The 15,280-nt window shown below is 41.6% G+C and overlaps 1 protein-coding gene across 9 annotated transcripts in view; it reads right to left on the bottom strand.

The window, feature by feature from the left end:
• Positions 1 to 10,906, bottom strand: part of LOC109686476 (peptide chain release factor 1, mitochondrial-like) — a 32,742-nt gene extending 21,836 nt beyond the window's left edge. For 2 of the 9 annotated variants that reach the window (XM_074043307.1, XM_074043301.1), the window contains exons 1-4: positions 8,357 to 10,127; positions 2,831 to 2,922; positions 1,175 to 1,256; positions 904 to 1,011 (exon numbers count right to left, since the gene is read on the bottom strand). In XM_074043307.1, the coding sequence (XP_073899408.1) occupies positions 904 to 1,011; positions 1,175 to 1,256; positions 2,831 to 2,922; positions 8,357 to 8,837 (763 nt within the window). In that variant the 5' untranslated portion in view covers positions 8,838 to 10,127. The other 7 variants (XM_074043302.1, XM_074043309.1, XM_074043303.1 and 4 more) reach the window with 7 other exon arrangements.
• Positions 10,907 to 15,280: the final 4,374 nt, after the last annotated feature.

A 15,280-nucleotide genomic window follows, 5' to 3' on the forward strand; every position in this document is an offset into this window, starting at 1 on the left:
TGAAGAGTTAGGATTACAGGTGTGAGCCACCAGCACCCCAGTTTATTGATAAAACCTTTATTCCCTATCAATCAAGGCTTATTCAACTTTCAAGGCTGTTCAAAAAATCCACCCACTCAGATCTATTTTGGCTATTACATCCCATCCCAACTATGCTATCAGTAAGTTGGCCTCTTCATTGTCCTCCCTACATTCCAAGATCTTTCCTACAATCATGTAGTGGTTCAGGTTGGTCCTCCCTCTCCTATCAGTGATAGTCTCCTTTCCTGGTGGGATTTAAAACCTGTACCAAATACAACTTACTTATGCAGAATATTGGTTTTCATTTATTCTCCTGTTTACTTACATTAATCCTCTTTCTCCCCTTTGCATTTCTGGTTTATTATTAGTAACTCCTCTTGTCTACTGTAGTGTATTACTAAATATCCAAGTAGACAAAAAATTTATCAGATATTCTGAATTAACATACTTGCCTATTTAAAAATATAGTCTTATACTGTTAATTGTTGTCTATGTTATATAAAATTTTAGTAGTCCTATTACAGAGGAAGTTTCTTGAAAATAAAGAAAAATGATTAACTTTTTCAGTATTTCTATACTAGTCTAAAATGTCATTAGTCACAGTCTAATTGGTAATATTTTCTGATTCTATTACATAATTGACAAAGTTCTTTTAGAGTAAATACCTTAATATATCTTTGATTTGAATAACAGAGAACAATGATTATAAGGCAAGATAGATATCTAACCTTCACAGGAACTCTACTACAGTATTGAGTGTACTTAACAGTGTTTAATAGATATGGACCAAATGTTTAACAAGTGACTCAATATGGCTGTAATCAAGACCGAGGTAAGCAATTTTCAGCACCTTCTACTGACAAAATTTTCAGGTATGCCTACCATAATCTGCTGCTGTGTAATTCAGCAGTTCAAATTTCCAGTGTTTATAACATGAATAATTCTGGTACATGTCAAATATTTCTCGGGTAAATTGCTGGCAGATATCACCTGAAAGAAAATAGCACAAATTTTGAAGAGAGCCTTTTAGGACATGAAGAGTAACTATTTCTAATGATAAACACATTTAGTGGACTTTTAAAGTTACAGTGATTCAAATCAAGATAAAATTGAGTATTTTTTAGATCAGTTACAATAAAATTATTTCTCTGACCTCCAGTAGTTCTTCCAGATGTCACCTCTAAAATAACACTACTTTTATCATATTTCTCCTTTGGCACTAGATTCTGAAAAAGCTGGAAAATAAAAATGTCATCATTGGTGAGTCTAATTTCCTTGGTATATTATTATTACTTGAACTTAAATAAAAGCTTTCAAAACATTTTTTTAAAAGTCAGTAATTAACAAACTCATATAGCATCTCAATGAAATTAGTCTAAAATGCGATTATGAGATCTAATTAAGACTAAAACAGATGATCAGTTCGTGTTAACAATGAAGTTATTTGTCTTTGAAGCTATCACGTTATCTTAATTTTCTAAAATGCAGCAGTTTAGATCAAAGTTCAGAGTGTTCCATCTAATTTTCTTCAGATTCCGCCTCTTATAATTAGTTCTAGAGAGTAGCTTCCTTCATCTAATGAATGAAGCAAGCTTTGAAAGTTTTCATTTATAATAAATGAAGACTTTTTACATATGATTATGTATTCTCCTCACCATAAATAATGATGCCTTGCCTTTTCAGTGGAGTCATTCTGTTTAAAGACCATGTTGAGGATTCCCAAGATAAGGCTCAAATAATTTCCCAGACACATGACAAAAAAAAGCCAAAAAAAACCACACTGACTTTTTTTCTTTAGCAGCACTGGGGTTTGAACTCAGGGCCTCACACTTACTAAGCAGGTGCTCTACCACTCGAGCCACTCCACCAGCAAACCGAGATTCTTAACAATGAAAAAACCAACTTTGCTCTTAGGAAGAGAAGGGAAGCCACTTTCCCATCATTAAAAGCTCTCTGAGTCACACCAAAAGTACGCACATGGTGTGACTCTCCCTACTGCCGATTTCTGAAACACAGCGTCTGCTAGAAATGATCACAGTTTGTCGGAAAGAATACTAAGCTAAGGGTGAGATACCTTACTTTTTAAGGTATCAGTGCTTGAACCACTGATAAAAATTGACGCCTGTATTCACCACTCTAGCACCTCAGAAAGCCCCTCTCCTGGATCTGCAGTAAGGAAGCTAAAGGTAGGATAGTGGTAAATACGACAGAGGGAAACATGGCATACAGTACTATGTTCTTCATGATCGTTTCAGACAAACCATCCACTGAGCTAGAAGGAAAGAACACCACTTACTGAAGAAAGTATATCCCTTACATGCCTAGCAGGTATCAGCTGACGGTGACATAGTATCATGACCTCGAGACTGCAGCATGCCAAAGCCTTACCAGATCTAAGTAAAGACCTGTGCAAAGCAATTGTCTGGACATTCTTTCCAGAGTAAACATATTTAGTCCTTAGCAAAATCACTATAAAGCTACTCCATCCTCTGCTAACACTTAAAAACCCCTGACTCTTCTTCATGATATGTAAGTTTCTTTACCAGCCTGTGTTCTCTTGCCTGGCAAGTTAACAGACTCAGCTTTGAATTTTTCTTTGCTTTGGGAGACTTTGTTTTATTCACTGACATACCCATTTCTTCAGTCTCCTTCTGCAACAAATTACAGCACTAGGTCAAGCTTACTTATTACATTAAGAAAACAAGTAACCAGGATTTCGGAAATACTTTGGGCACCAAGGCATAAGTTAGTGGGAGCAATATTCCTTCATATCAACACTATTGAGATTAGTCTACTTCCTAAAACATACCTCACCGTAGAGTGTATTGATTTTTTGATCAATGATTTGCCTTTCTTCCAATGCAAGTTCTTGTAACTGCTTTTCATCTTGTTTACTTAGATCTAAAGATCAGCAACAGGAACAATAGTAAAGTTTTTAAATATAAGAGAGAAAGACTTAAATACCACATCATCTTTATTTACTAGAGTTTTTTGTTTTGTTTTGGTTTGGTTTTTCTGAGACGAGTCTCACTATGTAGCCAAATATCTTAACATGAAAAACAATTTGACTTCCCCGCCTCCTTCAAAGATTATGATTCGAATATCTATAAGTAATTACAGAGAATAGTGATTAACAAATAGGTTTAAAAAGGGAACTAAATACCCCAGCACTGCCAAAAAAAAGGAGCTGGATAATGAAATGTAAACCCAAATAAAGTAAGTTTTAGAGTAAATTGGTTTGAGTTCTTCCTGTCAATTGCTGGCAGCTATAATTCAGAATCCTCTGGTGTGGGTCCTGCTGGCTAGAACCTCCACTGTTCAAGAGAAGCCAGAAATAAAAAAAAACTCTTTACTTTCAAATCTAGCACATTAAAAATCAAACACTATGTAGGTCAAACAATATATACCTTTGTAACTGTGCTTTATGGAAACAATGGTCCTTTTCACATCATTTCAAAAACAGAACATTATCATTGAACTCTAGCAAAACAAGATAATGATACAGTGGCCAAGAATGGTAGCTCCCATGACCTGTAACTTCACCGCTTTATTTTATTTTACTTCACCATTTTAGATGTCTAGCATGTGTCAGTGGTGAGAGCTGCAAATTTAGGTAGAAATTTTTGATTCTTAATAATTATAAAAAAATAAAACTAAAGAATAACTAAAAGGAGCAAAGGCTGTTTATAAAATTCTTCTGTAGTCATAGAAGTCACTGGAGTCTGGTAGGACTCTGTGCCTCATTCACACTTTCAGCATTTAATGCCTACTAGGTGCTAGACACTACTAGGTTGCTAGGGACACAGGAATGAATACAACATGGTTCTAAGACTCGAGTGGGTTAGTCCAGGAAAGATGGACACATACATACCACAATTACAGTATGTAATAAGGGCACTGTTCGTATGTCACAGGGAATAAATGGGGCCTACCCCAACACTTCAGGAGGGCTTCCTGGCTAAGGTGTCTTCTGACCTAGTTCTAATTATGGATTATCTGCTGCAGAACTGTCCTATCATCACTAGTGTCACATTGTGCATAGATGCCACAAATGGAAACCAAGCTGACATTAGTCTTAGATATCTCCTGGGTCAAAGCTATCAGGAAACCTCATCATAAAAAGTCACTTTTGTGGCCTCTTATTATTTGCTGTAAAACTGTAAAATCTAGTCTCATTCAATTTTATTCTATCAATAAAGATTTGACAATGTATTATATCTTATATTTGGTGTAGCAGATTTAAAAATGAGCAAGTCTCAGGCCCTCACTTTGAGAAACAGACAGTGGGGTTGGGAGTATGGTTAAGACAATGACATAATGGATGAGAGTACAAAATGGAGAAAATAAGCATACTTGTTTTACCGAGGGAACTAAAACTAAAATATGACATTGAAGCCAAACTTTATGAAGGGCCTGACTTTTAACAAGATGAAACTGGTGAGTTAACAATATAAGCAGCGCCTCAGACATAGCATGGATGTGTTCAGGGAATGGCAAGTTGTCTATTGTGACTGGAAGACAGAATAGGTGAAGAAAATTAATATACAGTATAGACAAGTTGGGAGCCCTTTACATTTCTTTTTTTTTTTTTTCTTTTTTTGGTGGGACTGGGGTTTCTTGCTTTTTTTTTTTTTTTTTTAATGGCAGCACTGGAATTTGAATTCAGGGGCTCATGCTTGCTAGGCAGGTACTCTTACCACTTGATCCACTGGGCCAGCCTCATGGAATTGGGATTTGAACTAAGGGCTTCATGCTTACAAAGCAGGCGATCTACTGCTTATCCACACCTCTAGCCCTCTGTAGAGGCTTTTAAATATCAGATTAGAAATCTGTATTTATAGGCAATGGTAGCTACCAAAATTTCATTGGGTGAGTAGGAGATGGGACTACAAGTTAGAAATTGACTGTAATAGCCTAGATAAGAGTTGTAATGAATACACAAACAGTGGAAAAAACAGAAGGGGACTCATGCATGGCACACTACAGAGGTAGTCCTTATTAGACTCTGACTCATCATACAATGGATCAAAACAGAAGCTTTGGAGTCTCACTGTTTGGATTCAAATCCTTGCTCCTCCCTGTCTGGCTGAGTGACCTTTGACATTTAACTTCACAGCTTCTCCATCTATAAAATGGGGACAATAATTTCTACTTCATAGGTTATTTTGACCATTCAAATGAGATAATATTTGTAAAGTACTTAGCTTGGTGCCTGGTACATGGTAAGGCTTAGTAAATGTTGCTATCATAATCATCATTATAGAACTGTAGAGCTAGTAAACCTTTAAAAATATGAGCTAGGCACTGGTGGCTCATACCTGTAATCCTAGCTACTTATGAGGCAGAGATAAGAGGATCTCAGTTCAAAGCCAGTCCCAAGCAAGTAGTTTGAGATACCCTATCTCAAAAATACCCATCACAAAAAAGAGGTGGCAGAGTGACTCAAGTGGTAGAGCACCTACCTAGCAAGCATGAGGCCCTGAGTTCAAATCCCAGTGCTGCCAAAAAAAATAATGTAACTCAACCTACTAATGTCATGTATGATACGACCAAGGCTGAGAGGTTTTTATGTCAATTTAATTATAAAGCGGTAAGCTTTTTACTTACTCAAGGCTAATTAATTATAAATCTGAATGTCATTATACAAAGGAATAAAAAATACTTTCAATAAACCTACATAAAGGGCTGGTGGAGTGACTCAAGTGGTAGAGCCCTTGCCTAGCAAGTACAACACCTACAAGACCCTGAGTTCAACACCCAGTACCATTGAAAAAGAAAAAATAGAAAAAGAAACTACATGAGAGATGTTGTGGTACCACTAATGCAAGACAGGAATGAGTAAGACTTAGGACATCCAGGACTTTACAGGTATAACAGTAACTTGGCCTTGACATCATGTAATACTTCTAGGAAGCACAGAAGAAAGTACAAGAAACTAAAAGTCAATAGCAAAATCTGGAAAAACCTTCAATCTGGGGTTAATCCATTACACTTTTCTCCCAATTTCTGTGTATTTTGGAAATATTTTATAACAGAAAAGCTGTAAAGATATACTAAGATTAGAACTAGAGGTAGAACTCAAGTGGAAGAACACCTACCTATCAAGTGTGAGACCCTGAGTTCAAACCCTAGTACTGCAAAAACTAAAAAGTAAAAAAGAAATACTAAGACTAAAACTTATAATGAAATATCTCATAAAAATGAATACACCATATACAAATATACAAAAGGCTTAAATGTAAGAACTAAAATGTAAAACTCTTCTAAGAAAACATAGATGTAAATCTTTGGTGTCTTAACATAACCCCAAAAGCAAGCAAAGTGTGTGGATCCCAGAGCCTCCTTAACAGGATACTGAAGATGGTAACAGACTAAGACACTGTCACTCTGCACCATAAACTACATCTGAAAACTGCTACACATTCTTACCCTTCCTTGGCTTTGCTCATCTATCTGGAATGGCTTTTCTTCTTTTTCCAACATAGAAACTACCATTCTTCAAAGTCTATCCCACTCATTTCTGACACTTAATGACTCCTTTCTCTGAGCTATGGCAGTGCTTGATTTATTTTGTAAGTCTAGCAGCACTTAACACATTGCTTTTTCATTTTATATGTAGTATGCCTCTCAAATGAGATGGCAAGCTGCTTAGGGCTTACTCATATTTTTAGCCCTGCTTCCTACACAATGGCTGGCATGTAGTAATTAAGTTCCTGGAAATAAGTGACTTTAATTAAAATTCTGTGTGAAATCTGAAAGCTCTATTTAGATACTTCCATCTTGAAATCCTGGAGTGGAAGTTTCTACATCTGAAAATTAGGTGGAATTGATTTTTTTAGTAACTAGCTGGTAATGAGGGCCTTGTCTGAGTGGAGATGCTTTGTTCAGTGCTTAAAATAATAGTGAAGACACTTACGCTTATTATTTGATAATAGTAACTAAGATAATAAACTGTTCTAGAAAACACATTCAGCCATTAAACATACAAATTCTAAGGGGTGGGAGTAAGAACTCAGTAGAGTTCTTACTAATCATATATAAGGACCTAGTTTAATACCTAACACTGTAAAAAAAAAAAAGTTTAAAAAAAATCCAAATTATTTAAAACTACAGCTGGAATAAACATTAAAGAATAAGTTCAAGATATACAATATGAGTTTCTACTATGTAATACTACCTGCCATGAGGCCAGAGCCAGAGCCAGAGGCCAGTGCCATGTTCTTGGACCTCCAAAACTACAAGTTAAATAAACCTCTTCCTCAAAAATAGCAGAGCTGGCAGAGTGGCTCAAGTGGTAGAGTACCTACCTGACAGTGTGAGGCCCTGAGTTCAAACTACAGTACTGCAAAAAAATTAATTAATTAAAACAAAACCAAGAGATATCACAGGAAATATAAAGTTTTGTGGCCCCCTCTCAAGTGTATCCTCATCTGGGAAGATTTATTCACCCTATCCAGTTGGTTTTCAGTGTTCCATTTGCTCCTTTGGAACCCTGTGCCTTCCTCTAGTAGAGCAGGTATCACAGTGTAAATAATACTTGAGTAAATATAGTCTCTCTTACTAGACTGTATAAGTCCTTTGATGGGATAGGAACTATATTTCTATAGTCCTAGTATGCAGAACATTGCTCAATAATGTTCAATAAATTAAAGCTTCTAATAAGGTCAATATTAAGTCTTTCTGATTCTAAGAACCTCTTGGCAAGTACCATGGAGAGCCTGGTGTCTTATTAGATCGTTAGTAGCTGAAATACATCAGTCACTCTGAGTACAGAGACCTGTTCTTGCCAGTGTTGAGCTTTATTTATTTACGGATTCTAGTCCAAGGTTGAAAGCTACATCTGGTGATGGTCTTCTGGCTGGCAGAATCCTGAGGCAACATGGCACGTGGTATGACTAGAAACAAGGAGCGCATATGTGTATATGTTCTAGTCTTTCTATTTATTTTTTTTGGTGGGACTGGGGTTTGAACTCATGGCTCTGTGCTTACAAAGCAGGCACTCTACTGCCACATCTCCAGTCCATTTTGCTCTGGTTATTTTGGAGATGTGGGTCTCATGAACTATTTGCCCAGGCTGGACTTGAACCATGATCCTTCTGATCTCAGTCTCCCACGTAGCTACGATTATAGGCATGAGACACCAGCACCTGGCAAGTGTTGGGCTTATTGCTTGTAGGCTTTTTAAAAGACAGAGTTCAGGGGCTGGAAGCATGGCTCAAGTGGTAGAGGGACTGCCTACCAAGAGGTCCTGAGAACAAAACCAGCTCCACCAAAAAAACTAAAAGACAGAGTTAATAAAGCTTTAACTGAGAAAATTAATCATGTACTTACGTACTTTTACACATTGATTCTAATTCTTCAACTGCTTGTTCAGCCTCCTGAATTTCTTTGTAAATGGCTGTGAGTGGTGCCAACTCAGCATGCCTCTGCTTTAAAGACCTTCGGTCTCCTTCTTTCACAGAGCTATCCTGCAAACACTGACCAAGTGCTTGGTACTCCTTACTCAAGTCTTCCATATATTTCTGTAGTGCTTTATGTTTCCAGAGCATCCTGGTATCTTGATGACAATATTTCCTGGACCAATTCTTATTTAACAGACGATGGAGAATGTGATTACTGTTTTGTCTAAAAACCAACAGCCTTGTATCATGATGTGTCTGCCTAAGCTGGTGAGAATGGAGGCAGATGTGACACTGGGGGTGAGCATTACGCGATGGATATCTAAAAAGCCAAATATACAGGTGACGATTCATCTCAGCATCTAAAATATAATAAACACAATCTGAAAAAAAAGCAACTTTGAAGAGACATGGCATAATAAAGCTAGGAGTTTCAAATAAAACTTGTTTAGCTCACTGCCTCAGCCAGCTCCAAATACAGGCCCAAAATTCAGTAACTCACAAACAAATTCTTTAAACCTCTGAATAACAGTATATCAAAACAAAAACAGTGCTTTTTTCTACCCACCAACATATACAATTAGCCAGAGCAAATGATATATCAATAGAATGGGTTAAGTCAATTATTTTCTAGAAAGCATCCAGAATCTAGAGTTGAGCCTATAAGTAAGACCTTGAAAGTCACAAAATAATCATGCAAGCTGTAGGTGATTTATAGTCATAGATTTCTAAAGTTTGAGGTAAATACTATTATCTTGTCTAATTATTTTAGGTATTCAGATGGCCAGGGAAGTGCGGCAACTTAATCATGACTATTAATTAGGTATTACAAATAGGTGCCTATTCCTCATCAGTGTTTTTCATGATGAATTCTGCAATCATTTTTCAAAAGTGTTTCCTTTTCATCTGAGAAAGGAAGAGAATGTCAAATATTAACAGAACACATTAACAGACACCATTTGGTCTGGTGAAAAAGGATGAGGATGATAATTATACTAAGTGAAAAAAGTAATACACAAAATAGTACAATCTCAATTATCTTTTTTATAAAAATTATGTAACAGATGATTAAAAAGTAGGTTATTTTTTTAACAAGAAAACTAAAACAAAATGTTAATAAGATGCTCTCTAGTTTTGGGCTTACGGAAACCTTTTATTTACTTTTTTTTTTTTGGCTGTACTATTTTAGAGCATAGATGAAACTGGCTATGTCAACTATCTGTTCTTCCTTCTAACATAGATAATCAAGAGCTAACAAAAGAGTACAATAGCCTGACGCTGGCGGCTCACATTTGTTATCCTAGCTATTCAGGAGGCATAGATTACACACACACACAAACAGGGCTGGTGCAGTGGCTCAAGTGGTAAAGAGTCTGCCTAGCAAGCATGAGGACCTGAGATCAAACCCCAGTGCCGCAAATGACTATTGAGTAAAAAAGGGAAACTATATAGTGTTTCGAGGAAAAACAACAAAACAAAACTCTGCCTCTAAAATCCTGAAGTTCAAAGTTGAAATAAGGATCAAAATTAATCAAAATCAACCTTAACGGCATCAAGTGTTCCTATTATGCTAGGGAGTGCATTCATATGTAAGTTCATTCGATCCCTCTAAATCTGCTAAGTTAGCATTATCACTTAAAATATAAAATATTATGAATGATCTCTAAAATACTCAGCGTTGCCAGGGTTGTGCTGATAGATTGAACATACTACCTCACACTTGGAAATGAACCGTAGAAGTGTGCACCAGCGCCCAGCATCCTTAAATCCAACACTCCTACAGCACAAGGTTTTGTGTATTACATCTAGTCTCAAGTACATCGGAGGAGGTGTATCCATTTTGGTAGTGGGCAGAATAAAGAGGTGAAAACTAATTTTTGTGATAATCTGGCTAAAATTTCCATCTTAGGAACAGCAGTAGAATGAGTTAACTCTCAAGGTCATGAACTTCAACGTTAAGGAAAAGAACCGAGTCGTGTACTCTCCAGAGCAACCTACACCTGAGAAGAGCAAGACTTCTCCATCACCCATCGCAGCGACAGCATTATTGCTCTGATTCTTTAAATGTAATTGTCAGCTTCAGGCATGTCACTAGTGACACTAAGCCAGCGCCAGAGCAGCACGTGCAAGTCATAGTGTACAACTCTGTATTATGGGGTGATTCTATAAGGAGGCAACACAGAGAAAAGAGTGGGAAAAGGAAAAAAAAAAAACTCCGTTAAGATCACGAAAGAACGGTGACCACCCGAAAAAAGGATATAGGACGTTAGCTTTTCTTACTGAGGTTGGAACCTTCGCCGTCTGGTGCAGTTCAGACCAGCTGACCCGTATCACTTTCTCTTCCGTGAGTTACTCCTTCCGGGTTATAACTTGCTTCCGGCTCCACCTCCGTCTCGCTCTTTCTCCAGAGCAGTAGTCTTTGGGCGTCCACGGCACTGTACTAGAAGGAAGGCAAAGACAACTTAGAACGCCTCAGACGACCACGTGAGCAGTGGCGTTCAGGGCATTGGTTGCGACGGTTGGAGGGATCCAGCAGGAAATGAGCCACAGTTTTTAGGGGCTCTCGCCAAGGAATCCTGGGAGTTGTAGTTTATCCTGCGGCAGGCCCCTCGCCACCTTCCATCAAAAGCCAAAGGCAAAGTTTTGGTTTCCAATCACGTGCAAACCCATTAAAAGTCTCTGTTCTGAGTAAGACATCAAGATTTAAAGCCAGGAGCGGGGGAGGCAGACATTGCTAAGGATTACCGCTGGAGGTTAACAACGGGCAAAAAGTTGAGATTCAACGACGACAAAAAAATGTGCATGGTGTTGTGTAGCTAATCCAAGCTGCCAGGTAGATCTACCCCAAACTGAGACCCTATCAAATAAGTAATAAATAAATTAATACAGTTGAAGTAAAAAAATATTGGGAGCCTGGCTCAAGGGCTCAAGTGGTAGAGTGCCTGCCTAGCAAGTGCGATGGGTTCAAACCCCAGTACTGCCAAAACAAAAAGAGATCAAGATTTACAACATAGGTGAAATTACGAAAATTTCCTTTATATTAGGAATCCCTGAATCAGTAGTTTGGTTTTTTTTTTTTTTCAAAAATGAAATTCTCTTTTCATCATCCAAAATGTAGGAGAGCCTTCATGTTAATTACTTTCAGCCACAAGTACTTGAGAAAACACCTAATGACTAAGGAAAACTAAATTTGTATATTTAAAGGCCAACAGGAAAACAAAAAAAAAAAACAGGATCCGAAAGATAGGCGACTACAGTAAGCTCATCTTACTCGCGTATTTATCGCACACGGTTTTGACCAAGAGCGACTAATAATTAAAAAATAAAATCAGGGGGAGGTGCGATGTCTTTCGCAGCTTGGGCGGCCCACAATGAGTGTCAGAGCCGTGGCTGCGGACCGAGGGCGCTGATGGGGGATGGTGAGGAACTGAGCCGCGAGCCCCGAGGTTCGCGCGCTTTGTCCTCGCGGCTTTGTTACGCTCATCAGCGAACGTTGCTCGCCTCGGCAACAAACGGAAAGCTCCTAGAGCTAAGGACCCTGCTCCAAGGGCCCTATTCCGCTGAACTGCTCGTGATGGGCAGCTACCTGGGCAAGCGTGGCCCGCAGCAGCCTGCCTCCGGGCAGGAGCAGCCTGACCGCAGCTCACCCTCACGCCCCTGGGGGATCCACCGCCTCCGCCAACTTTACCCGTTTATCCTCGCCTTTTTTCTCCGAGCTTGCAGGAGACCTTCCTATCGGAATGGCGCGACTGTATTCAGTCGATTTGTAAGAATGCCTCGAAGATGCTCCCCGATCCAGCAGGCCCGATACCCCTTCCTGGGGGCATTGCCCGCAGGGTCCTGGAAAGATCGTCGCAGGAAGGATAGTCGCAGGAAGGCTGTGTTACCTGCTTGCAACTCGAGGATGGTGTGTAGCCTAGTGACCTTGAGAACTCCCTCTCCCAATGGCATACAACTGTGTCCTCCAATACCAGAGGAGATGGTCCACTCCATACTGGCCTCACCGACAAGTAATGCCCTGGACCCAGGTGCAAAGAAGCCTGCTCCCAATGCCCTCAAACGAAAGAAGAAAGAGACAGTGGAGGAAGAAGTACCGGAGCAGATGAGCGACTCCACACTGGCGTCTCCAGCAAGTAATGCACCCGACCCAAGTGTGAAGAAGACTCCACGGAGTGCCTGCAAAGACAGTAAGACAAGGATGGTGGAGAAAGAAAGTCAAATATGTGTTGATGGCCAAGAAAACAAGAGAAGACGCACTGATGGTAGTGGGAGTGGACGTTCAGCATTGGAACCCCACGGAGACCCGGCTTCTTTTGTGCCTAAGCCGCCGTCTCTGAAGAGAGGGGTCACTACCCAGAGCTCAGAAGGCCATTTGAATAAGCCATCACACACCACTGTTGTGAGCCCCTTGTCAAACACAAGCACAAATGACATCCCTAGCTCCAGCCATAATACCATCAGTAGTTCCTGTGGATCTCAGGGAAGTCTGTCACAGTTGTGGAAGAGGAAGGGTCTCGCCTCTAGCTCAGCCTCCTCCTGCTTCCAGTCACCAGAGAGGCCAGCCAAGAAAACAAGAGGGGTGGAGCTGCATCATCAATCTAGTTCTTCAGTTCCGAGAGTGACAGATGAGGAGTCCCAGGGAGAAAGGGTTGCAAGTGCTACTACCAAAGGGGAGCTACGGAACTCGTGGACTTCCTTACACCTATCTGGCAGCTCTGGGAAGCAGAACAAGAAGTCCCTGCTGCTGCCCTCATGGCGAGGGGATCCGTTGAGTGTTGCTCTGCCTCCCCAGCTTGACTTTCCAGCTCCTTGTGCCTCTGCACTCTCAGGGCTCCAGGCAGGCATCTCTTCAGACTCAAAACCCACAGTCAATTTCCTGAGACTGGCGGCTGCTTCGTCCAGTGCACCAGTCACTGACACCAAGTCACCTCCAGCTCCTCAAAGGGCTGCCAAGGCTGAAGGCACCAGCACCCGGACTCTCAAGCCCATCTTTGGCAGCAAGGAACCACTTACCTCTGTGGACTTGTCTACTCACTTGGAAAGGACAACTGCTTCAGCCACCGAGGCAGCCTCCACAGCTCCTGCCTTCACTGGCCTGGCCCCTGCCACCTCCACAGCGGCTTCTGCCAATACACCCACAGACTCTGCTTCACATCCTGAGTTTGGCTTTGAGGTGAAGGGCACAGCCAACACAATGTGCAATGCGACCAGCAACACCACTTCCATCTCTCAGTCTGTTGTCTTTGGGGTTCCTCCTACCTGTAAGGCCATCTCCTCCACCGCCACGGGTTCCATCTTACAGTTCCGCAAGCCTCAGGCCCTGCCGACCTCCGCCACAGCCACCTCCTTTGACCAGATGGCCACCAGTGGCGTTGGGCACCTGCCCACCCGCATCAAGCCCTCATTTGAGGTCACAGAGGGGCAGCAGCAGGGGGTCACCAAACCAGCTCTTGACCGCAGCTTGGGCAGCTGTTTCGCTTTGGGAAACTCTGCAGCCCCAGTCCCATCTGCAGTGCCAGCGCCGGCCCAGCTGCCCTTTGGTGGCGCTGAGAACTGGGTTTTCGGCTTACGGTGGTCTGACAGGCACAACCTCCGCCTGCGGAGCCCCTACCGGCGCTCCATCCACCTTCGGGCGCACCGCGGCAAATTTTTCCTTGAGGCGGGCACCACTACTGGCTTCTGGACCACCACCTAGGCAACGAGGATGGGGACCAGTAGCTCCGTGCTTGGCAGCTCGATTCTGTCCCCTTTCACATTTAGAGGCTCAGCAGCCCCAGCCGGTAGTGGAGGCTTTGGGCACGGTTTAGTGACCCCAGACACCAGCTCCACCTCTGGAGCATTGAGCTTCGGAGTCAAACTAAGTTGAACCACAGGCACCTTCCCCCATCCCACCCCCATTCCCTGTGGCCACAAACCCACCCAAGGCTTCCTTAGACTCAGGCCTTTCTATTTGCAGCCCCTTCGTTTTCCACTAGGGTTCCAAGATCCCCAGGGCTCCACCAAGACTTCAAAGAAGGCAGCACATCTGCAAGAAGTAGCTTATGTCCCTTTCCGGTCTCTCCACCCATTCTCCAAATCTGGACTTCAGCGCCTGCTAGGAAGAGCCTCTGGCCCTTCCAACTCCATAAAGCAAAACCAGCCCAGATCTCTGCCTTCAGCTATCAGTGTGGAAGTGGCAGCCTGGGCCCTGTCCCTTTTGGAGGAAGCAGGCCCTTGTTGAGGGGCAAAGGGTAGGAAAGCAAAAGCTGGATCTTTTACTTGAACTGTGTCATAGGTGAGACTGCAGCACCAAAGAAACATTTGTATAAGTAGTCTGCTTGCTTCCTGACCCTTGTGTAGTGAAGGACTTGGTTAGACACACTCCTCCCACCTTCTCCAGCTGCCTTTGCTAGAGGGTGGGGTGCACCCCCTTGATTTCTGGTGTGCATTTGATGGAATGGGAGAAAGGTATATTATTCCCAAGCCTTTCCTGATTGGCTTGGTTGTAAGAAGTGGTTCTCTTCCTCTGGCACCTATAGCGACTCTATTTCCCCATTTGTTGCTGCTTTCCCTCACTGTTGCCCTGCAGAACTGATTCTTTTTTCTTTTTTTTTTAAAGACTGTGAAGCTTGCTTTTTCTTGGAGACTGCAGTGGGTGCTGCTCCATTTCCATCTGCTCAGTTTGAGTGTTGCATCTCCAGCCATCTGTGCCAGTTCGGCCCCTAAAAGCTTAGTGACTCAAGACTGTTAGCCTGGCAGAACCAGGGGTGAGACCCTTGCTCCAGGAGAGAAGCCCCTGGAGCAGGCGGTTGCCCACCATTGCTTCAAGCTGCCTTCTTGCCTGCCCTGCTGGCCTTGTCTGCCTCTCATGGATTGTACCA

The sequence above is a fragment of the Castor canadensis genome, chromosome 10 (assembly GCF_047511655.1).
Source record: "Castor canadensis chromosome 10, mCasCan1.hap1v2, whole genome shotgun sequence".
NCBI classification, from domain to species: Eukaryota; Metazoa; Chordata; class Mammalia; order Rodentia; family Castoridae; genus Castor; species Castor canadensis.